This window comes from Pogona vitticeps, chromosome 2 (genome assembly GCF_051106095.1).
Source record: "Pogona vitticeps strain Pit_001003342236 chromosome 2, PviZW2.1, whole genome shotgun sequence".
Lineage (NCBI taxonomy): Eukaryota > Metazoa > Chordata > Lepidosauria > Squamata > Agamidae > Pogona > Pogona vitticeps.
This window is the reverse complement of record NC_135784.1, coordinates 71,986,173-72,012,164: the sequence shown is the minus strand read 5'-3', so window position 1 is coordinate 72,012,164 and position 25,992 is coordinate 71,986,173. Positions and strand designations below refer to the sequence as shown.

The following is a 25,992-nucleotide window of genomic DNA, read 5'->3' as shown; positions in this document are numbered from 1 at the left end:
GCTCCAATACTTTGGCCATCTCATGAGAAGAGAAGATTTCCTGGAAAAGACCCTGATGTTGGGAAAGTGTGAAGGCAGGAGGAGAAGGGGATGACAGAGGATGAGATGACTGGACAGTGTCATCAAAGCAACCAACATGAATTTGACCCAACTCCGGGAGGCAGTGGAAGACAGGAGAGCCTGGCGTGCTCTGGTCCATGGGGTCATGAAGAGTCGGACACGACTAAACGACTAAACAACAACAAATACCACTCCAGCCACTTGCAACCAAGCATTCCTGCAACACAACACTGGGGTTTGTCTGGCTAAGACTAGACTTCAATGAAGGCTACAAAGGGCATCCATCCATCTGGAGAAACAGCATCACAATGTGTTCCTCCTCCATGCTACTTTCTTGCCATACCAGGTCCTGAAGTTGCTGAAGCAGCTGTAACACATTCAAGACCTTTTCTCCCACCAGTGACAACCTGTCTCCAGCACATGCAGCTCCATCCCCAGAAATTCTGTTTCCCCCACCTTCTGTTGAAGCTCCGCTAGCAACAGCTAGTCAACAACAGATGATACGCAAAGCACTGTAGCACAAGAATGAAAAATGTAACAACTCCTCTTCAATCGGTTGGAAATGCCCCAGAAACCTATTCTGGCAGCATCATTACGTTTCCCTAAGAAGTATGAAGCGCAAGCAAAACTCTGCTTTTCCACCTCGATGATGTCTCATGAACTCTTATTTCAAAAGCAACCAGTGCAGACAGGACTGTCCTCTTCTACCATTTATTTCGGTTCATAGACTCTTTTGTGTGCCTGGTGCAGCAGTAATGAAATCAAGACAGTTGATGTTTTTCATTCTACTTTAGCTCTGGCTAAATTCATACTTAGCTGCACTTCTGAGAAACAGCTTTGAGCGCCTTAAACATATCAGTAAGCAGAAGGGAAAAAAATATTGGCATATACCTTAGCTTCAAGTGGGACTGTCTACACGATCAATTTAAGCGTGCACTTGAAAACAGGCCACCTTTTTGCTTTATGAATACAGCCAAGTATTTCATTGATTTCAATGTCTCATTGATACAAGCTTCTAACCTAACAGTCCCAAGAACCTCCTTTTTTTCACCAGAATATTATTATTTTCATATATGTTACAAGTCTGGTGTCAGGAAAAAGAAGGCACTCAACTGAGTCTAGGAGTCTTGTGTTGAAGACCTCAGCATGGAAGCCTCTTGCTGAAACTACAGTGTGCCCCATTCAAGATAATGGGTCAACCACAGTGCAAGGCTGCTTGGTCACAACTACTGAGAGCACCCTTGTTTGGTTACTTAATCACCTTCCTTCCCTATTCCTATACATTTCTCTTTATTTGGAAAAAAATCTTAGCAATCAGAATAAGAAAATCTCCAATGCTGCTTGAACCACAACCCAGAATAATAAAGGCCAGTTAAAAGATGGCAAAAAATCACCTTTGTTGTAGCTTGTGAAAACAAAGGAAATATGGGGCTGTTTCCACACTAGAATTCAAGAAGCAAATTTAATTGGAAGCTCTACTTAAGCACTTACATTACTGCATTGTCCAACAGTTCTGCCTCATGACGGCTAAGCAATTCCTATAAATGTCTGTTCAGAAATCAGCCTAACTGGCAAACTTTTCAGCAATCTTTAAACATTTTCTCCGGGTAAGTGCAGCCCATTTTATTGCTTCCATCTGAGCTCACAAAGGTGCGATAAAGTGGTAGTGGAAACAGTGATGAACAGCCAATTAAATGCTTTTTTAATAGCTTATCTTAATTATTCTGTGTCAGCTTCTGTTCTCCAAGGGGGAGGGACAATTAATCTAGGCTTCCAGTCATTATTCTGCTCTTCTACTATTCCTTAAATAATAGAAGTGGTATTATGCTACTTCAAAAAAGAGAAGAACAATCATAAAACCAGTAAACAAAGCCTTCTCCATGATTTGGACTATCAATGGACTTAATTTTAGTGGTTATTCATCACTAATCCTCCATTCATAACTACTGCTGCAGTGAAGGCAAGACTTGTGGGGCCAAAGAATCAGGACTTACTAGTTTAACAATTGTGCCACAAGGCTCCTACAATGGACAATAATGCTAAAGTCTGAATCTTCCACTGAAACCTATCTACCGGCACCATACAACATTGAAACGATTTTTTTTTGGGGGGGGGCACTGCACACTGCACATAGCCTCATGAGCTCAGGATCAGCATGGCCCAAACTGCTCTCCAGTGTGCTCATTTTACCCTTGAGCCGCTGGCATTAATTATGCAACTATTTTGTGCATCAAATGCCTGGGATTAGAGCAAGGGGGAGGAAAGAGGCTCATGGCCAGGGTTTTGTGATGCCTTGGGCAAGGCATTAGAGTCTGACATATGGAAAGATTGTGCAATTCAAGTATATAGGCCTAAATCCAATTTTTTGTTCCAGTTAGAGTAGACCCACTACATGCTTAGAACTTACATAAATGCAGACCCGCCCGGCTCTCAGTGACTCCGCTGGCATTCTCCAGTTGGGACGAAGCACTGGATCCAGGTTTTCATTTGTATCTGGATGCCGACTTCCATTTAACACTTCAAATTAAAGCCCCGTTCCTTTTCATTACACTAGGCAAAGGGGAAATCTATGCAGCATCCTTAAATACAATAATTCTTTACAACTGTTTGTTGGAAGCTGAAGCCCAGTTCATTTATGGTTACTGCACATTGGAACAAAATCCTGTGGGATATAAATTTCACATTTCCCTGTCCTTGTTAATTCCTTTTTATTACCACTTTTCATCTTTATTGCAGTCCCAGCTCCAGCACAGGCCCTTGGAGAATGGAACTGAAAGGCTGCTGCGCTTGCACTTTGAAGAAAGCCATTAAAAAAAAAAGGGGGGGGTAGGAAAATATTGTCCTGATCAATATTTAGTAACCGAGCAGCCACTTCAACACCCTGGAGAGCAAATGTGACTTGAGTGAACAGTGAGATAATCCATGATGCTTTCCACCCAGAGATCCTCTAAGAAGGTCATCTGACGTACTGACAAAGCTATAATGTGTTTTCACTGGCACACAGAGAGCATCAGCTGAAAGATATGCAGTTTATGTAACCTGACATGAACTTGCCTTCTCTAACTTCCCGGTCATTCAGCTGAATGAGCAGATGACATAGCTCTGCCAAACAGTGACTTCAGACTTCCCGTTTCCATACTTATTTTCATAGCAATGGGATGCACAAACACACGGTTGCTTATATTTGGTGCCAATAGCACTGCCATCATCAGTCCTGAGCTTTTCCAGAAGTTACATGGTACCTACTGTACATTCTGTTCAAGCACCAAAGCCAGTAAAGAAACTTTGCAAAGCTTCCCAGGATCTTCCCCATGTTGGATATATAACAAAGACAGCCTATTTGCTTCCTGAGTAACACCTCTGAAAATGCTATAACCATTGTACAAATCATGCACTGTAGTCGTTCACATTGCAATTATTTGTCATATACGTAGATGGATGTAGATATAATGCTTGCTTCCCATCACTTATTAATGGTTGACGCTACAGGTGTAAAGCTGCTAGTGGCAGAAGATCTACTGTTTTTCAGAAAACTGCCATTAGATAAGACCATATTTTTCCGTTTACAAGACAAGCCAAAGTATAAGACAAACGCCCCTTTTTCTAACCCCAAATTTATGGGTTTAGCAAAAAAGGAAGGGGAGCCCTTGCTGCCTTTTCTTTGCTAAGGAGGCAGGAAGAGGTGCCCCAGCATGTGCCTCCCACTGCCTCCACCATGGGAGGGCAGGGGGGGGAGGCAGCAGCCCAGAGGTGCCGGAAGGCGTGTGAATGCTCCTTCGCCTATGCCTCCTGCTGTCTCCGCCCCGGAGGGGACAGAGGAGACAAGGCAGAGGCTGAGCTGAGCCCCTCAGTCTCGCTGGAGGTGGTGATCGGGCGGGCAGGGCGGAGGGGGAGGCAGGCATCAAGAGGCGCCAGAGTGTGTGTGAATGCTCCTTCGCTTCCGTCTCTGCCTGCTGCTGCTGCTGCCTTGGCCAGAGGGGAAAAGCCCTGAGCTCTGAAAGAGGCAATTGGGCGACAGCGGTGGCAGCAAGAGGCGCCTGAGGCAGCAAGCGCGACTGCTTCCTTCTGTTTATGAGACAATCCTCAATTTTTCCTCTTTTTTTTTTTTTTTTGTATTTTTATTTTTTATAAGGGATAACAAAAAGGAAAAGGGAATTGGGATTGATGAGGAAGAGGGGAGACAATAACATACTTTCATTCATTCTGTACCTATTGCCATATCAAGATTTTAAATTATTCTATTTACTCTTTTCTGCCTTCTAGATTCAGTTCTCCTTTCAATATGTACTGTTCACAAGCTGCCTGTTGATTCAGTCCACTTGTTAAATAGATCCCATCTTTCTGCTGCCTTTTGCAGGGGATAGTCCTTCATAACTTCTGATAAAATGTCCATTTCGGCTATTTCCCGTATCTTTTCAATAAGATCTTCTTGTTTCGGTACCGTTGATCTTTTCCAATTTTTAGCATATAAAATTCTAGCTGCCGTAACTATGTATATAACTATATAATTCTTTGACTTATCTATATTTTCAGGTATCATACTCAATAAAAACAGTTCTGGGGTTAATGGCACTTTACAGAGCAATATTTGTTCCAACATTACATGTACTCTTTTCCAATATTGTTTCGCTACTCCACATGACCACCACATATGATAATAGCTTCCCACTTGTGATTCACATTTCCAACACTTATTTGATACATCTGTATACATCTTGGCAATTTTTCTGGGGTCATGTGCCATCTATAAAACATCTTATATATATTCTCTTTAAAGTTCACCGATCTTGTAAGCTTTATATTATTTTGCCATATTTTCAGCCATTGATCAATATCAATGTTATGCCCTATATTTTGTGCCCACTTAATCATACATTCCTTAACCATTTCATCTTGCATCTTAATTTCCAACATATAATTATACATTTTCTTAACAGTTTGTTCTTTTGAACCTAATAAAAGTTTGTCAAAAATCGTTTGCTCTAAGTAGAAGCCTTCTATTTTATCTTTTGTATATCTAGATTCTAGCTGTGCTCTAGGCCACCACTCTATATATATATTCTGTGACTTTAGCTCTTCTTTAGACTTTAGTTCACCATCCTTTTTTAATAGATCTTGATATTTTAAAAAGTTTGTTTTTGTCATAAGACTGGGTTGGATAAAGGCCTCTAACGGTGACACCCATACAGGTATTTTGTAATAAATTTGTTGTACAATTTTTCTCCACATTCCCAGTAAAGCTCTTCTTATCATATGTGAATTAAAAAATTTTTGTTCTTTGTCCTTTTTATACCATAAATAGGCATGCCAGCCTAATTGCAAATCATGTCCCTCCAAGCTAAGTAATCTATCATTTTCTAGAGTTATCCATTCTTTTATCCAATCTAGAATACAAGCTCTATAATACAGAACCCAGTCAGGAAGACCAAAGCCACCCCTCTGCTTAGCATCTTGCATTGCCTTAATTTTAATTCTTGGTTTTTTACCTTGCCATATAAATCTCATGATTATCTTATTAAATTCTTTGAAAAATGACTGTTTTAATATTATAGGGATTGACTGAAATAAGAATAGGATTTTTGGTAAAATAGTCATTTTAATTGCTGCAATTCTTCCCAACAACGATAGTTGTAATTTGTCCCATTTCTCCAAATTGTTCTGTATCTCCTTCATTTGTTTCATGTAGTTATCTTTGAATAATGTACTTGTCTTTTTTGTAATTTGTATTCCTAAATATCGAATTTTCTTCTCCTCATGAAAGTTCGTCTTCTCTATTAGCTCTTGTCTTTCATGTTCTCTCATGTTTTTGGTAAGTAATTTAGTCTTCTTTTGGTTTATTCTCATTCCTGCCATGTCACCAAAATTTCTTAACGTTGTCATCAGGTCCTCTATTGAATCCAATGGTTCTTCCAATATGATAACTAAATCATCCGCAAAGGCCTGGAGTTTGTAGACTTGACCTTTCACTTTTAATCCTTTCAATTCTTTTTTGTTTCTAATTTGTTCGTTTAGTATTTCCAGAGTCAAAATAAACAGGAGTGGGGAGAGTGGGCACCCCTGTCTAGTACCTTTCTGTATTTGGATTTCTTTTGATAGTTCACCATTGATTTTTACTTTTGCCTTTTGCTCCGTATATATTGCTTTAATTAGTTTCATAAATCTTTCTCCAACCTGCAGTGTTTTCAATGTGTGCATCATAAAATTCCAGTCAAGATTATCAAATGCTTTTTCCGCATCCAAGAATATCATAGCCATCTGTTTCTCCGGGTGTCTCAATTTTTCCTCTGATTATTTTAGGGAAAAGTGTCATCTTGTACATGGTAAAATATAGTAAGTGCTGCTGAAAAACAGTCTAGAACCACAATCGAACTATGTTTAGGTGCACATCTACAGGTCTACTTCCTATTATTATTATTTGAAATTATTGACATGGCTGTGCACATTAAGGTAGATGCATGGAAGCAAGCAGCATCCCTGTGTTCATGCAGAAGTAAGTGAAAGAGCAATTTAGTAAATGTTTAGTAAATGTTTGTGGTTTATTGCCCATATACAGGTAAAGTACATTTCTTGATGGATGAAAGTTGCCCTACTCTTTGATTAATTTGTCCATAAAATGTCTTCTGTCACTCTCTGCTCCCCAAATCAACATTTTACAGGTCTAGGCTTGCTAAAGGATCACCTTATCTCTAGGATTTACTCATGTTTTCTTCAATCTATCATTTATATTCTGACATCTTCATTAAACTTTCTCCGGAAGATGGCTCTCTGAATTTACCATTGTCACGCATCAGAACACACGTTAAAAAGAATCAAAGTTAAACAACCTTCTTCATCTCCTGGCCTTTGTGCTTCAAGATTGGATCAATTATTGATCCATACACGTGGCTATTATTCTTGATCTGCCTGCGGCTGAATTAAGTTCTGCTGTGCTTCTTTTGTTTGTATTGACTTCCAAAATCAACCAAAGACCCACACCAATGATACACTGTTTTTCCTGCTCACCTAGCAACAGCTTATCTACAATTCCCATTATAACTTAAAATATTCATCTACAATTGAGTAGTGCGTCCTAAGGATTTCAGAGACTCAGAGATGCTGGATCTTTGGGTACCAAAACTGTTGCAATAATTAAAGTTTAATGTGCATGTATTCTAGTATGTATTCAGAAGATTAGAAATTCTGATCCCCAGATAAGTCTGTCCTTCTCAGGACATGAGATCTACCTCTTAAGACGAGTTGGCACTGAAGGGATAAAAAGATAAATTGTGTAATGTCCCCTTTCACACATCTGTAGTAGCCTTATATAGAGAAGGAAAGGCAGTATTGGCAGTGGCTAGCGGTGAGTCTGAAAAATAAGGCCTGCCCCATATGCATGGAATTTCCCTAGTCAAAAAAGTTTAACCATTCTCAATGTGGGAGGAGGAGGAGGATTTGCAATTGTAGTAAGGAACATATTTACGTTTGCAGAATATAAGAGCTATTTACTTATTTCTGTGTACAAAGAGGCATTCCCTGGTGCCCAGTGCTCTTCACTCTGTCAGGGCAGGGTCATTTTGAGAGCTTTGAGCCAGCTAGCTATGGAGAACGCCACAAGGCAAGTGTGAGGAACTCATGTTTTTGAGCAGGGGCAGGCAGCTTGAGGCCTTCCAGATGTTGTTGGACTGCCACTCCCAGCATTGGCTAGACTAGTCAGAGCTGATAACGGTGGTCTTACTTAATAATATCTGGAGACGCACAAGCTCCATGAAGGGCATGTTCAGAAAAAGACAGTCAGAGAGATTGCTGTCTTACAAGAAACATGTTATGAATGAATCTTATACACTGGCTGGGATCAAAATGGGTGTGTGACAAAACTGACTATTCAGAGCAGGCTTTCTGAGCATCTCCAAAACTCAGACCACTCAACAGAGAGATGAGTGACCATTTGAGATGGCTCATAACAAAATGTAAGGAGCTGTGGTCAGAAAAGCAACCAGCTCAGCAACACTTGGGTGCAAACAGCTCTTTGGATCTGCAGCAACACACTCATTTTTCACCCCCTCATGGCAAAGTACAAATGCACTGACCTCTTCCATATTTGTTTCTAGTGCTTTCACTTCCTGCCCTTTCATCTCGAGCTGTTCCGTTAACCTTGAGAGCCGTCCAACCAGCTCCACAATGGTCTTCTCACAGCCGTCCCTGCTGGTGTTCCCAAAGGAAGATATCAGCTTCTTCATCATTGTGTCATCGCACCTGGGGGTAGAAGGCTGCCATGACTGTTTGTCTCTCAGCCACGGCCTAATATCGTTAGAGATCATGATGCATGGCCTAAAATGTTTGGGCCAGGAACCTCAAGAAACAGAAACTCATTGCTGAACATTGGTTTGAAACCAATGGAGACTGTGTGATTACCCTGGGGCATGCACTTTCCTCCTGTACAATTTGTGAAATTTCCCCAACTTGGATCATGAAAAATAGGTCAGTCATGTGGAATTAAGAATAAATTGTACATTTCTAAAAAAACAATCTCTCACCTAGAGTAAGGCCTTTGCTTTTGGGTGTAACCCCCGAAAGCTCTTTGCACACAAGATGAAGCACCTTACATGCAACTAGGGCTAATCACAGAAGATTCTCCAGAAGCTCTTCATTTACATGGTTTAACGAAGAAGCTGCTTCTCTGATTTAATGCCAGCTTTCCCTTTTGGAAGTGTGTGTGGCTGCAACAAAAACTGCAAAGGCACCTTGTTTGCATGAACAGCTTTCCCCTTGCATGCCAATATGCTCTCTAAGATGACAGCCTCTGGCATTTCTCTCTGGCACTGAATCACACTAGTTGAATCTACCATCTGAACCTCACATATGCCAGGGAATGCAGTGTGGGAAGCTTCTGTCTCATCTCTAGCATCTACTTGAATCAGATGGTTTTAATAACATATGTTCAATGGCTGCAGGTGACATTCATGGATGTATGAGATGTGTTACTGTCCTTTAGTGTCTAAAAAACATATCAGATTTTCTTATTCAAAGCCTATCTTATCTATATAATTTTGCTAAGTCATTCATTAAATCTTTTTCACAAATAAAATCGTCCCCTTCTAATTATATTTACGTGTCTAAATCACATCCTATGACATACCCATTACTGCAACAAGGAAGTCTGGCTAGGAGTTTCTTCACTTCAGCCACCTGGAACTGCTGATCTCCTGTCCATTTTTCTTCCTCTTCATCTGATGCAGCCTGACCTTCCACAGAACGAAACATCTGATCTTCCCCTGGAAACAGAGGACAACATTTACCTAAAATATTCACTGGCAGTCACTGGTAACATTTTTTCTAAGTTATTGTGGTTTGAAATAAAATTCAGTTGAAGAAAGATCATATAGCAGTCTTAAAAGAACTTCAAATGCTACTATCTGTTATTTTTTTTTAATATATTTTTTTATTTATTTATAACTATAACAAAAAAATCATATACATAAAACATATACACTTACAACACAATAACAGTATTCCCCACCACCATATACGGGACCTCTTGCTACTATCTGTTATTAGACACACACACATCCCATAATGAAATAAAACAAAACACCAAACCATTAGGTGTAAAGTGAGGTAAATCAGCCTCTGGATCAAGTCCACAATTTTCCCACTAACTCAAAAATGCCATATTGATGGACTGTTGTTACACTTTAACTTCCACCCCAACTAAACAGCACATTGCACATGCCACATGCCACTCTAAATAGAAGTGGAATTGATCAGCAAAGCCTTTGATAGTATTAGCGTACAGTTGATTTTCAATATAGGCCTAACCATAGTTAAACTATCTTTCTTACTCCAGTCCAGCTAATCTGTTGTTTGGGGAAGAACGGCCTATTGTGTTAATGGGTTTAGACTCAAGAAAGTAAAATATATAGGATTTCATTTGTAAACATGATATAACTTGGAAATAGGAATGCACCCTTAGATGCTGAATTCTGGATTTTATATTTTCTTCCAAATGCATGAGCTTTTTAATACCAACCCTAACAGGGCTTTCAAGGTAAATGTTTAAAGAGTGATTTTACTAGTTCTACACCCCCAGTGAGCTTCTGTGACTGAACAAGGATTAAAACCCAGTCCTCCTATGCCTTACTTTGTCATTCTATACACTATACCAGCAGTCCCCAACCTTTTTGGGATCACGGACCATTTGGGGGGTGCGGGGTCCATGCACGGACCACTTGGGGGGCAGGGGCACCCCCGTGCTCACAGGTCACACTCATGGAGGGGCGTGTCACGCTCATGTCTAAGATACAAGGGTGCTTCTGAGGAGAGATACCTGCTCAATTCAATGCTATGTACAATACAATACAATACAATGCTATGACTCTGAGTCAAGTTTCTTTATTAGACAAGGTAGCTCAGGGCCATGCTCAGGGAGGGACACAAACCCTATTTTCATTGATAATGATGGGAAGGGCGGGAAGGAATGCATGGTTTGCCGGTCATGAGCTGTTTGAATGGGATGACTCATGAGTCTGAGGGTGCTGGGAAGACACTGGCATAGATACAGGCTGGTGCCCTAATCATCAGTCAGGAGGTAGGGGGTGGGCAAGATATCACTGGGATTGATACAAGCAGGCCCGACCAATCATGAGCCAAAAGGCGACGGTGGGAGGGATTCAAATTGCCCCACCCATCATGAACTAGGAGGTAAGGGGCAGATAGATTGACAGTGGTAGGGATTCAAGCTGGCCCTCCAATCATAAGCCACAAATTTAGTATTGTAGAAGGGACCCAAGTTGCCCAATCATGAGTAAAAACAGAAGGGAGAGTCCAAATTGTATGTTGTAAGCTGCCTAGAGTGGTCGCAATGACCAGATAGGCAGGGTATAAATAGAATTAATAATAATAATAAAATAATAACAACAACAACAACAACAAGAAGTGCAAACTCAACATTACCCAACCAGGAAGGAGAGCAGGAAGAGGGACAGCGAAAGGGCCAGGCCTTGGATTGTGTAGACTAGCGTAGAATTGTGTAGAGTTGTGTCAGATGGACACCAGACTATAGGATCCCTGGAAAGCACAGCCTAAGAATTCTTGCCTGAAGTATAACTTTACACAGCTCTGTGACAAACCCAGACCTACTGGGATATGTCACACAGTTACACTAAGCTGCCACCAACCATTCCCTTTAAGAAGTCACACAGACCAGGGATGGATTTTTAAACAATAAAAGAATTAGGTTTATTTAAATACACACACAGGGATAATAAAATAATCAGGTGAATAGGATAAAGTAACGTGGCTTATTCTCACTCATACAAGCATACAGTTTGGTTCACCCAGAACCCTTAACTTGAAGCACAGACCCTGAACCTATCAGTTCTGGCTAACCAACAGACACCTGAACCTATCAGGTTGGTACTCTGACACACAGAAGTACCCTGTCTGACACACAGACTCCCACAACAGCTTCTTCTTCCCAGCTGCTGCTTCGTCACAACCCAGTGTCTCTCAGTGTCTCCCTTTCACCACACAGGCATCACATTTATATACAGTACAGCCCCTCCTCCTGATGTCCCGCCTTCCACTCCCCATAGGATGGAACTTTCCCTCCAAACCCATGACAGACAGGTAACATCAGTGCTGTATGTAACACCTCCCCTCTTTATAAGTTGTTTTGTAGGGGGAAAGCTAAGGTGCTTTTCACCAAAAAACAACCTGTATAAAATACACAACAACAGTTATACATTCAATACCATATTATACTTACTTACATTCTAAGTTAAACCATAGCAAATAGGCATTTAACCATTTACCATATACATTACATCAATTTACCTTTATGCATACAAACCAACTTCAAAAACAGGTACATTTTACTTTTTATCATCAATATATACACATAGTCCATGTTTCTTTCGCCGTCTTCATTCTTCAGGTCTTCTTGATAAGGCGTCAGCAACACAGTTCACTGACCCTCTGACCACCTTCACTTCAAAGTCATAGTCCTGTAGGTTTAAAGCCCACCTCATAAGTTTGCTATTGTGGGTTTTCATTGTCTTTAACCATTGCAATGGTGAATGGTCAGTACACAGAATAAAATGTCTTCCCCAGATGTAAGGCTTGGCCTTCTGGATCGCGTAGACTATGGCCAAACACTCCTTCTCCACGGTTGCCAAATGTCTCTCACCTTTTTGAAGTTTCCTACTCAGGTAGGATACTGGATGTTGGTCACCATTCTCATCCTCCTGGCACAGAACTGCTCCTACCCCGCTGTTAGACGCATCGGTGTAGATGATGAACTCCCGGTCGAAGTCTGGAGCACGCAGGACAGGATAGTTGATTAACGCCTCCTTCAACCTCTGGACCGCCGCCTCACAGTCGCTGGTCCACGGGATGCGGTCATCAGCCTTCTTCCTCGTCAGATCGGTCAGCGGAGCCGCAATCTCGCTAAACCTCGGGATGAACTTTCTGTAGTAGCCCACCAACCCAAGAAATGATTTGACTTTTTTCTTGGTGTTGGGTCTAGGCCAATCACGAACAGCTTCTATTTTGGCCTCCAGGGGTTTTATCATTCCTCCCCCTACCATGTGACCCAAGTATTTTATTTCTGGGCTACCCAGCTGACACTTGCTGGCCTTTACTGTTAGCCCTGCTGCACTTAACCTCTGCAGCACTAACTCCAGGTGTATCAGGTGATCTTCCCAGGTATTACTGAAGATCCCTATGTCGTCAATGTAGGCCACTGTAAAGTCACTGAGCCCTGCCAAGGTCTGGTCCATCAGCCTTTGGAATGTGGCTGGTGCATTTCTGAGACCAAAGCTCAGGACTCGAAACTCATAGAGACCAAAAGGGCTGCAAAAGGCAGTCTTTTCTTGATCCCTGGGATCAATTCTTAATTGCCAATATCCCTTTACCAGGTCCAATGATGAGATGAACCGACAACCCCCTATGGTTTCAATCAGGTTGTCTAGCCTGGGCATTGGGTAGGCATCAGGAGTGGTTACACGGTTTAATTTCCTGTAATCGACACAAAACCTAATGCTCCCATCAGGCTTGTCCACAAGGACTATCGGAGAGGACCAAGGACTAGAAGAGGGGACGATTATGTTCTCCCTCAGCATCTCGTCCAGCTCCTTCCGCACCTTGTCCCTATAGGGTCCCGTTACTCGGTATGGGGATACTGCCTGCGGGGGTGCATCCCCTGTGTGGATCCGATGCATCACTCCCTTCACTATCCCCGGCTTGTTGGAAAACACCTGTTGATATTTACTAAGCAGCATTTTTAGTTCTTGCTGCTGGTCTTGGGTGAGTGCAGGACTGATCTTTACCTCCTCTGGGTTGTATTTTACTTCCCCTCTACCCTCCCAGAAGGGTAATTCAGCTTCCTCACTCTCAGCTGCTTTTATCGCGAATAAAACCCTCTGTTCCCCTCTGTAGTAGGGTTTTAGGGCATTTACATGAACCACCCTCCTTGCTTGGTTCTCCTCCTGCTCTATTAGGTAGTTCAGGTCTGACATCTTGGAAATGACCCTATATGGTCCTGCCCATTTGAGCTGCAGTTTGTTCTCTCTGCAGGGCCTAAGCCAAAGCACTTCCTCCCCTGGGTCAAAGTGCCTCTCCCTAGCTTTGTGGTCATACCATGTTTTCTGTCTGACCTTCTGAGCTTGCAGGTTTTCTGCTGCCAGCTCTAGATTTCTCTTTAGGTCACTCATCAAGGGGTCTATGTATGTCACAACGTCTTGTGGGTCATCCTGGGTGATTCTCTGCTGTGTTTTGTTCACCCCTAAGTGTGCAGCAAACATGTCAGAGTGCCCCCTTTGTAAGATCATGGGGCGATACTTTTCAGGTACCACCAGCTGACTTCTGATCCCATCTCCCCCTTTTGAGGTATTCCTCAGGGTCTCTCTATATAAAATCCCCTTTTCCTCCAGAAATCTCACTGGGGTTTCAGGTGTTAGCTGGGCGTCAGTCACCTGTTCAAAACACTTTTGGAGAGTGGCGTCTGCCTTTTGCTCCTGTCCAAATCTGCTGTCTGTGGTTAAGGTTTCCACCACAGCTTCTGAACTCCCCTCTGCTTCCGTCTCTGGCTCATCATTACCCCCCTGAACTGTCCCTGTGGTGGCTTGTGAGCGTGTAATCACTAGCACCCGTTTCACATGTTCAGCCAGGTCATTTCCCACGAGCACGGCTGCTGGCAGAGTCGATAAAATCGCTAGCCGCCAATCTCCCCTCCAGCCTTGAAAGTTGACAGGTACCTCTGCTACTGGCAGAGAGATTACCTGCCCCTCAATCCCTGCCACCTTTATGCTCTCATTTGGGATTATAAACTCCCTGGGAATAATATCTGGATGGCACAGGGTTACCTGGGAACAAGTGTCCCGCAGCCCCCTATACTGACGGTCAAGTATTCCCACGTCCACCCCGGCTGTCTCAAACAACTGAGAATCTGTTTTCACCAGCAAGCAGCGCTTTACCTCTATAAGAGGACCATTTTCCTCAGCCTGATCAGCATAGGTAGCTGTTCCAGACTGAGTAGCCATGGCAACAGGCTCCCTCAGTGACACTGAGCCTTGCTCTTTCTGGACACAGAACACAGCTTTTGGCTTGGTCCCACTAGACTCCTGAGGCACCATTCCTTTTAGCTGCTTTAATTTCTCACAATCTGAGATTAGATGACCCTTTCCCTGACAGAAATAACATTTTCTGGTGTATTTTGATTCTCTCTCATCTTGTTTTGGTTTTCCCTCCAAAATCTGAGGTCTTAGTTTCATGTCTGAGGGCTTCCCTTCACCATGGGCCCCTCCCCCTTGCTGGCTTTTCCCTGGTCCCTGAGAGTACTTGCTGTAGGTTTCTTTGGGTTTACCTACAGATTTCCCCTCACCCAAGGGCTTTCTTATTTGGGAAATAAAATCTGCGATCTCTGCGGCTGCTGCCACAGATTTCGGTTTCCTTTCCCTCACCTGGAATTTCAATTCCCCATGCAGGACTGAATAGAACTGTTCCAGTGCTATCAAGTCTTTAAGCTGCTCATAGGTCTCTGTCCCTTCCTGCGATAGCCATTTCTCAAGCAGCCTCACCAATTGGGCCCCCACTTGGGTAAAAGTTTGTTCTGGTTTCTTGGTGAGGGACCTGAATCTTTGTCTCAGCTGCTCTGCATTTATCCCATGTCTGGCAAACACCAGTTTTTTAAACTCTGCAAAATCTTTCATCAGTTCCTCAGGCATCTCGGCATAAACCTCAGCCAGGCTACCACTGATTAAAGATCGCATGATGGTCATCTTCTCAGTTTCCCTCACTGAGAAGTCCACAAACGCTCTTTCCACTAAGGAAAAGAACACCTCAGGACAATCTCCCTTGTGGTACACAGGGAATTTCTTCAGGTCAGCCTTAGACAATTGGCCTCCCTCAGAATCCCTATTGTTATTATTGTTCTGGTTCATCAGTTCCAGTTTTCTTAATTCAAACGCCATTCTCTCTCTCTCCATTCTTTCCTCCCTCTCCATTCTCTCTCTCTCTAATTTTTCCTCCACTTCAAATTGCCTCATCCTCAGTTCATGCTGTTGGACTATGAGCAATTTTCTGAGTTCTGGGTTCTGCTCTCCTGTGCTGTCACCCTGCACTGAGCCAAATTCATCCTCAGAACCTTGGTCAATCTGGGGGTCTTTCACTTCACTCATTTCTGCTACTTGGCTTCGAGTCAAGGGCATAACCCCCCCTCAGAACAGGCTGCTTTAAAAGTCAAGCCTCAAAATAAAACGACCACTTTTTTTCTTTTTTTTTTGCCTCAGAACCAGCTCTCCCTAGAGATTGCTGCTGTTCTTCAGCACTAAACTTGCAACAGTATCGAGTCAGAGCCTACCCCCCTCTGCTGGGCCTCTCAGCTGGCAAGCTAGATCACTGTTACTACGCAGTTTTGCCTCAGCTTTTTCCCGCCAAAACCAGGCTGCCTCAGAGCACCTTAATCTAAGTCTCCCCAGTTGGCACGTTCTTCTACTAGCGCACCTCCCCGTGAGGTACACCTAGAAGATTACCTACGCGCCTCAGACTGTCCCTGACTAGACCCCCCTTGCTCTGGGCACACTTGCCAAGGCTTTGCTGGACCGCTGGACAACTGGACCAGTCGTATCCCACACGCTGGACACCAATCAATGTGACAAACCCAGACCTACTGGGATATGTCACACAGTTACACTAAGCTGCCACCAACCATTCCCTTTAAGAAGTCACACAGACCAGGGATGGATTTTTAAACAATAAAAGAATTAGGTTTATTTAAATACACACACAGGGATAATAAAATAATCAGGTGAATAGGATAAAGTAACGTGGCTTATTCTCACTCATACAAGCATACAGTTTGGTTCACCCAGAACCCTTAACTTGAAGCACAGACCCTGAACCTATCAGTTCTGGCTAACCAACAGACACCTGAACCTATCAGGTTGGTACTCTGACACACAGAAGTACCCTGTCTGACACACAGACTCCCACAACAGCTTCTTCTTCCCAGCTGCTGCTTCGTCACAACCCAGTGTCTCTCAGTGTCTCCCTTTCACCACACAGGCATCACATTTATATACAGTACAGCCCCTCCTCCTGATGTCCCGCCTTCCACTCCCCATAGGATGGAACTTTCCCTCCAAACCCATGACAGACAGGTAACATCAGTGCTGTATGTAACAAGCTCTAGTCACTAACCTTGCCACTAATCATGAGGTAGGGCAGGGGGAAGAGGGAATAATGTGAGGCCATCCTATAGATCAATAAACACAAGTTTTCTTTGGCTGCCTCCTGTGGTTCTCTCAGACAGTGGGGTGGGTGGATCTTTAAATGACAGAAAGGCAGATGTCATGGCAGCACTCTGACTGCACCAGATGCACTAGCTTTCTATGGTACAAACTGGTGTTGCAATGGGTTTCATGGCTGCTGCAGAAAGGACTTGCATTTTGGGGGAAATAGCACACTGTTCCTTTGACAGGCATCTCCCTCTTAATTGTGAGAGTATGATTCAGCCAGCCTAAGGCCAGCCTGGCTAGTTAGGATTGTGCCCTAAAACCGGATAAGAGAAAGAAAGATTTATTTTAGTGCTAACATTTTCTGAATTTGGACCAGGGTTCTGTGACATAAATAGTGCTTTGAATGGCAATTAGTTCTTCAACATGTTCTAATATTCCATTCTTGACTCTTGACCTAAAAAGGAGTAGGTAAATAGCTCCATGACATTAACTAAGATAGTTAATGGATGCTCATTTGGAGATACTACTTATCATTTATGAGCTTATAAAAAAAACAAAAACAAAGCAACCTGACAGCAGCCCATTCAGAAGTATTTATGATCCACAGGACAAAACTTTTATTTCACTCTTGCAAGCAGCCTGGTTGGCAAGCAGCCTGAGTGTAAGAGACATTTAAATAACTATTGACATACTGCTGAGGTCATAATGAGAGAAGGTGTCACATGACCTCTGAGGTCACATGATTGCTGGAGCAACAGTGCTCTAAGTTCTTGACAGTTGGCCTTTGCCCACTTGCTGCTTTCCTGCCTCAACAGCCATTGGGAGCAGAGTGAGTTAGAGAGACCTTGGCTTTTCAAAATTACTTACATTTACCTTTCATCTAGGCTTAACTGTGGACTTTCTCAGCCATTCAGGTTCATAGTTTATAGAGATGTACTCTGTATCAACGGACAGGATTGCTTCCTGTTTTGTCTATAGCTCTGGAAACTAGATTAAGGCACTGCCTGGGTAGTGTAGGTTTAAGATGGTGAAGTCTGGCAGGGCAGTTGATGTGGTACTTTTGAGAGGTTGCTGTTGTTTTTTAATGGAGATAAATGAGTTTGTTAGGATGTAAGCTAGATTTCAATAACAGACTTCCCACACAGATGGGAAAGAGTAGCATTTGTGGGGATCCTTTTCTGGGTGCTCCCTTTCTGATGGAGCTGTGGGTGTAGTGAAACATTTGCCCGCTCTGCATGATTAATCTGTATGTTTCATCCCTAGCATTCATTAGATTGTATTCGGTTAATCTCCTTCCTTAGTAACTATAATTAGAAAAAGTGTTTTTGTTTATGTTGTTCAGAAATGAACAACAGACCTCTTTACATATTGTTTCCGAGTCTGAAGTGTTCCAAAGATTATTGTGTCTGAAATATTTACCCATTTAATATGTTAATATGCCAGGATCTATTGACTTGTTCAGCTTAATAGTTCTCTTTCTGGGTTGGCTTCTCTTGTATTTATTTCCATATTCATAGTGTTAATTACTTGCTCAAAATTTAAAGATATAATAGTTTATAAATGTTAATACAAATCACATAACTATCTTCTAGGTAAAACAACATATCTTATGGTTAGGCACTGACCAGGTAAGGGATCAAAACTCAATTTAGATATATTTATTTTTTACTACCTTCCCTTCTCATACAGGCCAGGACACCGACCAGGTAGGAGATCAAACCTAATTTTGGTTTATTTTTTCCATTTTTACCAACTTCCCTCCTTATGCAGGTGAAGACATTTACCAGGTAATGAATCAAAACCAATTTCTGTTCATTTTTTCCATTTTAACTGCCTTCCCTCCTTATTCAGGTAAAGACACAGAGAAGGTAAGAGATGAAAACTAATTTTGGTTTATTTTTTGCATTTTACCACCTTTCCTCCTTATACAGCTAAAGGCACTGAGAAGGTAAGAGATCAAACCTAATTTTGGTTTATTTTTTCCAGTTTTACTGCCTTCCCTCCTGTGCTGTGGTGATCCCTTCCAACAGCCCTAACCAATCCCTCACACCATTCATAACATGGCCCCCCCCCACAATCCACCCTTCAATAGAGGGGTTAAATCAGTTAAATGTGTTCCTAATTAACTCCAACACTTGAGTCCATCTCTGTATTTCTGGAGCTGGTGGGCAATGTATACCTCTGCCAGCATGGATTCATGCGCTGGCTTGGAACGATTTTTCAGACATCTCCTGATCTGACATAGGCAGAGGCACCAATTGGTGCTTCCCAGGAGGCTGTGCTGGGGCTGGATGTTGGTGCAATTATAAGATCCTTCTGCCCCCAGCCAGCCCTTTTTCCTTTGAGTTTAACCCGCCCGCCCTGGGTCCAGTGTGGCTGAGGTGGTTGCTTCGGGGCCAGATAGGAATTTTGGGTCCATCTCACCTGATTGGCATATAAAAGGTGGGTGGATGTATTTTTGCCTATCCCACACTGTTTACCCATGGGATTCTGAGGGCTATTCTAGGTATGAGTCACGTTTAAATAGGTCAAACTGTCAGGTAATGCGGAAGAGAAGGTGAGTTTCAGTGAGCTCCCAAAAAGCACATGGGGTCCTATTGCAACCAGCATCACAGCAACCAGGATCTAGTGTTTCATTTGCTGGGATGAGGGGTGAATAAGGTATAGTCCCATCAATTGCATGTCTTAGTTCTAGACAATTGGATGGATGGCAGATAGGGATGTTTTTCTTCCCAGTCTGTGGCCAGCTGGGTACGAGCTGTTCAGGGGACAGCTCTGACCAAGGGCTTGGGACTCACCCTCTTAGGATTGGAGAGGGGTAAGAAATACCCCTAGAGCCTGCCCCAGGGATCCACATGACACCCAGGCCCCTCTGCAGGATGAGAGTGATTGGAGGTTAAAAGCAATAAAGTGTGGCGTAGTTAACTCCAACACCTGTGTCTGTCTCTTTATTTCAGGAGTGGGTGGGCAGAGATTAAATAACAGTGGTGAAGGCAAACATTGAATATTAATTTCATGAACTTTAAAATATATGTGAATAAATTGACAGTGTTTTAGAAATTCATAGTGTTACTGTATATTCCAAAGTGTCAATAGTCAACAAGGGACCATAGGGGAATATTTTAACTATAAAAATTCTCAAATGCTTTCCAGACAGTTTACATGTCTCCTCCACATTTTCTCTTTTGCATTCTTTTTCAGCAGCTCCACAGTTCATCCCAAAAGCAGTCTTGACTGCCACTAGCAAAGTTCCAGCTCCCACCCCTCCAAATGTAGGATATCCACAAGAACAATCACAGGTCTGACACTATACTGATTTTCTACTGATTCTGCCTCTTATCACACAAGAGGTGAATTACCGAGACAGGGCTCACATGATCAGCATTGCTGATTTATCAAGAAAACATCAAACTAGTGGCATTCCCATTTGGACATAAGAAAAAAAGCTCTCCTCTTTCTCTTAATCCTGGAGGATAGAGATCCAATGTTTGGACCCTTATAAATTTTAAACAGACGTTTCCAAGAGCTGCAGATGGAGATAGTTCTTGTAGCAATCTGTGACAGATTGTTACCACTGTTCATATAGGTAAAAAGTAAAATTAATGGAAGAAGCAGTGCAGGAAGAATAATCAATTATTGGTCTGGATACAACACAATATCATTGTTTAGAGTTGTTGCATGCATGGTAAGAATGGCCACAATGACATCCAGCCTCTAATAGGAAAGGGATGAGAAGACCACTGTCTCTTCAATTGGACATCTTAGAGTAAGATGTTCCTTGCTTAAAAATTGAATTTCCTTTTTTCCTCTTTCAGTCTGCATTTAGTTAGGCAGAAGGGGATGGGTGATTCAGAAGTCATATACAGTGGTGCCTCGCATAGCGATGTTAATTGGTTCCAAAAAAACACATCGCTATGTGAAACCATCGCTATGCGAAACACCATTTCCCATAGGAATGCATTGGAAACCGGTTAATCCGTTCCAATTGGAACAGATTGCCGTTGTTAAGCGAAAAAACCCATAGGAAACATCGCTAAGCGAAACAATGTTTCTTCCATTGGAATGTATTGAAGCTGACTCAATACATTTCAATGGCTTTGCAAAGTCAATTTTTGCAAAATTAAGTGTGTCATAAAAGGGTCAAAAATGGTTTTAAATGCTTGGATTAGCTTCTGCACCCTCTAAAACGGATGCAAAAGTTAATTTGGCTTTGATCTGACTTTTCGTTAATTTTTTCTGAATTTTTCCCCCCAACTTTTGACAGCTGTCAAAATCTGACAGCTCCATTATTTCCTATGGGGGAAGAAAAAATTCACAAAAAAGTAACTAAGACTCAGCAACTGTTCTAAATTCTTGGGTTTGTTAGAGGACCCCCTAAGTCGTGTGCAAACCTGATTTGGCTTTGATCTGAACTTTCGTTAATTTATGGTGAATTGTTTTCTCCCCCATAGGAAAGCATGGAGCTGTCAGATTTTGACAGGTCCATTGGTTCCTATGGGCCAAAAAAAAAAATTCACAAAAAATTAACGAAAAGTCAGATCAAAGCCAAATCAGGTTTGCACATGACTTAAGGGGTCCTCTAACGAATCCAAGCATTTAGAACCGTTTTTGACCCTTCTAAGACACTTTTTTAATTGAAAAAAGAAACATCGTTAAGTGAAGCAGGGGACCTAAAATCGCATTCGTTATGCGAAGCATGGTCCCAAACTTCGCTAAGCGAAAATCGCCCATAGGAAACATCGTTATGCGGTGCATATTATTTTCTAAAAAAACACATCGTTATGTGAATTCATCGCTAAATGAGGCAATCGTTAAGCGAGGCACCACTGTACTAGGGAATGGAAAGGAATGGTGGAGTATTGGATGGTAGAGCTCTTTATGGTACATGGCGGGTCCTACATACAACTAAACTACATCGGGGCCTGAAGAAAGAATTCTACTCACACTGAAGGAAAATTGCTCCCTTTCAGTCTTTGGTGCTACAGATGTTCAACTACTGGTTGACAATAACAATACATTTTGAAATATGTTGTGTTCTGCCTACATGGAAGAAACAAATATAAAATAGGTTTTGTTCTGTTCTACTAGATACCAAGATTCCTTTCCTTTTTGTTTGTTCCTTGTTGGCCGTGGCTCTTCAGCCCCAGCGGCGGCGGCAAACAAGCAGCAGCAGGAAAGGAAAAGGAAAGGAAAGGAAAAGAGGGAGGGAATGAGCGACAGACCGTCAAGACGGACGGATGGATGGGCGCAAGCTCTCTGTGGCAGGCTGCGAATAGAAACCGGGGGGCAGGGGAGCGTGCATGAGAAGACTGTTCTCTCGGCATCACCCCCTCCCACGGCACGTCTGGGCAGGGAGCAGAGGAGCGCCAGGTGGAAGGAAGAAGAAGTGCGTGGCCAGGTTGCGAGTGGGGCCCCTCCTTCACCTCAGCTGCAGAGAGGACAAGGCAACAGCAGCAGCCTCGCCAGGTGACCCACGAAGGGGGGGGGAGAGATCTAAAAGCAGAAGCCCTGGTGGCACCAAACCATTGAGGAAGAAGACTGCCGGGCATGGAGAGTGCTCCCCTTTTGGACATGTGGGTGCTTCAGGGGGGGCAGCTGGGACCCAGCCTCTACGAGGTGGGGAGGAAGCCCCATCCTCGCCAAGTAGGTGCTGCTGTTCCTCCTCTTTGGGCTGAAATTAGAAGCCAGGCAGATTTTGAGAGTGGGTGGTGTGCTGCGCTTGCGGGTGGGCGTGTCGCGCTTGTGCACATGCACACAAGCGCGACACGCCCCTCCGAGCGCACAACATGCCCCCATGCGTGCGCGGGGGGGCAGAGATCCGTTTCCGTGGCCCAGTTAAAGGAAGCCCACAGACCGGCGCCAGGCCACGGACCGGGGGTTGGGGACTCCTGCACTATACAAAGACCTTTCTCTTCAGGCAGGCTTTTCCTTACTGACTGGTGGTCTGAGAGAGGTTTTGAATGGATTGTCGTGTTCTATTGTTTAAAATGTTTTAGTATGGATTTTATTTACCATTTTTAGTACAATACTTGTTTAATGCTTTTTAAAATATTTGTATATTTACTGTTTGTAGCTTTTAAATATTGTTTTATTTTATTTGCTTTTATTTTAAATGATGCAAGTTGCCTCGGGTCCTTTTTAGGGAGAAAGGTGGAATAAATATATTTCAAATAAATAAATAAATAAATAAGAAATATACCACACTGAATATTACATTCTTCAAAATGCATACAGAAGTAAGTGCCATTCATGTATCTAGTTGTTTATAAAGAGCACAAAGAGATAAAAGATAAAATCCTGAATAAGAGATATTACGTTGCACAGGTGTTCTGGAAAGCCTTTCCAGGCATAATGGGAAGCAAGAGCAGAGTTATTTCAGACGACACCATTAGATAGTAATGGATGATGAAGTTGAGCAATTGAAGGTCACAGGCAAGGTCAGGCCAGATACAGAAGTGGGGCAATGAAGAGACCACAGAGGGTCTAGAAGAATGAAAAATTTAGGCACGATCGGTAGCTGTAAAGAAGCCAGAGTCAGAGCTTTAAGAGAAAAGTGAGGTTGTAAGAATAACAAGATAAGTGAATGGTCTTGGCAGCAGAATGTTCAACAGAGGTGGCAGGCCAGGACCATCACCACAGAAAACCAAGAGGACCAATGCACCCTAGGCAAGAGATGGGAGATGGGCTAGAGTTTATGTTGAGAAGACAGAGAGGAAGGGTTGCATTGGTGCAGAAAGAAGATGATGATGATGATGAAGGAGAAGAAGTGGAAGCCTGTGGCAGAAAAGAGACTTACAACACTTAGGCAGAGGCATTTATTTCCAATCCTAGCCCGTGGGGTTTATTCCCAGGGGAGAGAAAAATAGGCTGAGAGATTGAGATAACGATCTGCTTTACAGACGTGGATTTCCTTACAGTCTGCTTTTGGAAGAGGGCTTCTGCCCATTAGTCACACAGCTGAGGTGCCAGGTTTTTCAGTTAATCACTCTGCGTGGGTCGCTAGGGAAATAAAACACAGCCTTCTTCTCCAAGATAATTCTCTGCCACAAAGGCTACAAGAATGATCTCCGTCAGCTGTCTCTCATAATACTGCTCGTTAGTCTTTGGCTGAGCAAAATGAAGCTTCTGGTTTAATATGCTGTTTAGTATTTTTCATGTTGTGTTTGTTTCGAAACCTGACATCTCCCTCTAACAGTAAGCCAGGGGCATGAAATGTACATTCCTATTCAGGCTGTCTTTCTTCATTTCAGGGTCAGAAGGAAGTTCAGCCCATTCATCCTTGAGCATCAGAATGATGGTGTTGATGGTGATGATCATCACCTCAGAACTGCAGAGCTGGAAGGGAGCCTACGGATCATCAAGTCCCGTCCCTGTCAAGGACGCCCAGTGGAGAAATGAACTCCCAACATCTGGCTCCATAGCCAGATGCCTGAAACACTGTGCTATCCAACACTTATGTAAAACACACTCACAATGCTTTCATTTGAAAGGCTGCTCCTCTTTAAGAATGAGAATGGAGCCACAGAGATGACAGAGCTACGAGCTACAGAGCTCGTACCTAGCTGGGAAATCTATGCTGCAAACTATAAGTTACAGATACTGTAATTCTTAAAAGACAGAATTCCTTGATTGCTGAAAAACGTCTGGTGATCACACAGAAGAAGCTTTTCACAGTGGTCATAATTGCCTATATTCCATATCTGGAACACCAACAATGTTTACCCTTTAATGGTGAGCAATCTGTAATGTATAACTTGGCCCTGAAAGAAACCCAGTGAACTAATGAGACTCATAACAGAACAATCCTAAGTAAAAGGAGCCTGAAGAGTGGAGAACTCAAGAGTCTCCAGTCAGAATCTCCAATTTAGCCAAAGCTCTATTGAGCTCCTGCTGACAGGGAACAAGTTTCCATGGAGACAGTTTTTATCTCCCCTACTTCCGTGGAGTTTACCTTCTTCCATGCCTTCCCAAGATTAGGGCTCCAACCCTTGGGAAGAAATCACTGCAGAGAACAGTGGTGACACAAAAGGATGGGGCAATCAAAGGGGTGAATCTTCTTTGGTGTAAGAACCTTAGCTGTGCTCAGGAGTTCAACTGACCATGTGCAAAGATCAAAATGACAGAAGGGATGTAAATATGAACCCTGCCCTGAACAGCACCATATCCTACAGCGTCAAAGATCTCCATGCACTGCTGGTAAAGTCTTAAGTAGGCTCTGAACATGGTGGTAATAGAACTCCTGTGATCAAGAGCCTGACCTTGTGAGAATGTGGATTGTATAGTGGCTGAAATAGAATGATTTCAATATTCAAAAATTTCCATGGAAGCAATTTCCTGTGAAAGCACCCAGCCATCTCTTATTATTTAATTACAGTGGTGCCTCGCATAGCGATGTGAATTCGTTCCAAAAAAAACATCGCTATGTGAAACCATCGCTATGCGAAACACCATTTCCCATAGGAATGCATTGGAAACCGGTTAATCCGTTCCAATTGGAACAGATTGCTGTCGTTAAGCGAAAAAACCCATAGGAAACATCGCTAAGCGAAACAATGTTTCCTCCATTGGAATGTATTGAAGCTGACTCAATACATTTCAATGGCTTTTGCAAAGTCAATTTTTGCAAAATTAAGTGTGTCATAAAAGGGTCAGAAATGGTTTTAAATGCTTGGATTAGCTTCTGCACCCTCTAAAACGGATGCAAAAGTTAATTTGGCTTTGATCTGACTTTTCGTTAATTTATGGTGAATTTGTTCCCCCCAACTTTTGACAGCTGTCAAAATCTGACAGCTCCATTATTTCCTATGGGGGAAGAAAAAATTCACAAAATATTAACAAAGACTCAGCAACTGTTCTAAATGCTTGGGTTCGTTAGAGGACCCCCTAAGTTGTGTGCAAACCTGATTTGGCTTTGATCTGAACTTTTGTTAATTTATGGTGAATTGTTTTCTCCCCCATAGGAAAGCATGGAGCTGTCAGATTTTGACAGGTCCATTGGTTCCTATGGGCCGAAAAAAAAATTCACCATAAATTAACGAAAAGTCAGATCAAAGCCAAATCAGGTTTGCACATGACTTAAGGGGTCCTCTAACGAATTCAAGCATTTAGAACCGTTTTTGACCCTTTTAAGACACTTTTTTAATTGAAAAAAGAAACATCGTTAAGTGAAGCAGGGGACCTAAAATTGCATTCGATATGCGAAGCATGGTCCCAAACTTCG

At 42.6% G+C, this 25,992-nt stretch overlaps 1 protein-coding gene and 1 long non-coding RNA gene across 5 annotated transcripts in view; one reads left to right on the top strand and one right to left on the bottom strand.

The window, feature by feature from the left end:
- The window catches only part of EFCC1 (EF-hand and coiled-coil domain containing 1), a 118,860-nt gene that overhangs the window by 17,478 nt on the left and 75,390 nt on the right, over nucleotides 1-25,992 (bottom strand). For 3 of the 4 annotated variants that reach the window (XM_072989696.2, XM_072989697.2, XM_020798487.3), the window contains 2 exons: nucleotides 9,176-9,311; nucleotides 8,127-8,292 (listed from right to left, as the gene is read on the bottom strand). In XM_072989696.2, the coding sequence (XP_072845797.2) occupies nucleotides 8,127-8,292; nucleotides 9,176-9,311 (302 nt within the window). The remainder of the gene's footprint in view (nucleotides 1-8,126; nucleotides 8,293-9,175; nucleotides 9,312-25,992) is intronic. The other variant, XM_072989698.2, reaches the window with a different exon arrangement.
- On the top strand, nucleotides 17,486-21,068 carry LOC144586713 (uncharacterized). The gene is made up of 2 exons (XR_013541712.1): nucleotides 17,486-17,601; nucleotides 18,462-21,068. It is a non-coding gene; the product is annotated as an uncharacterized LOC144586713 (long non-coding RNA).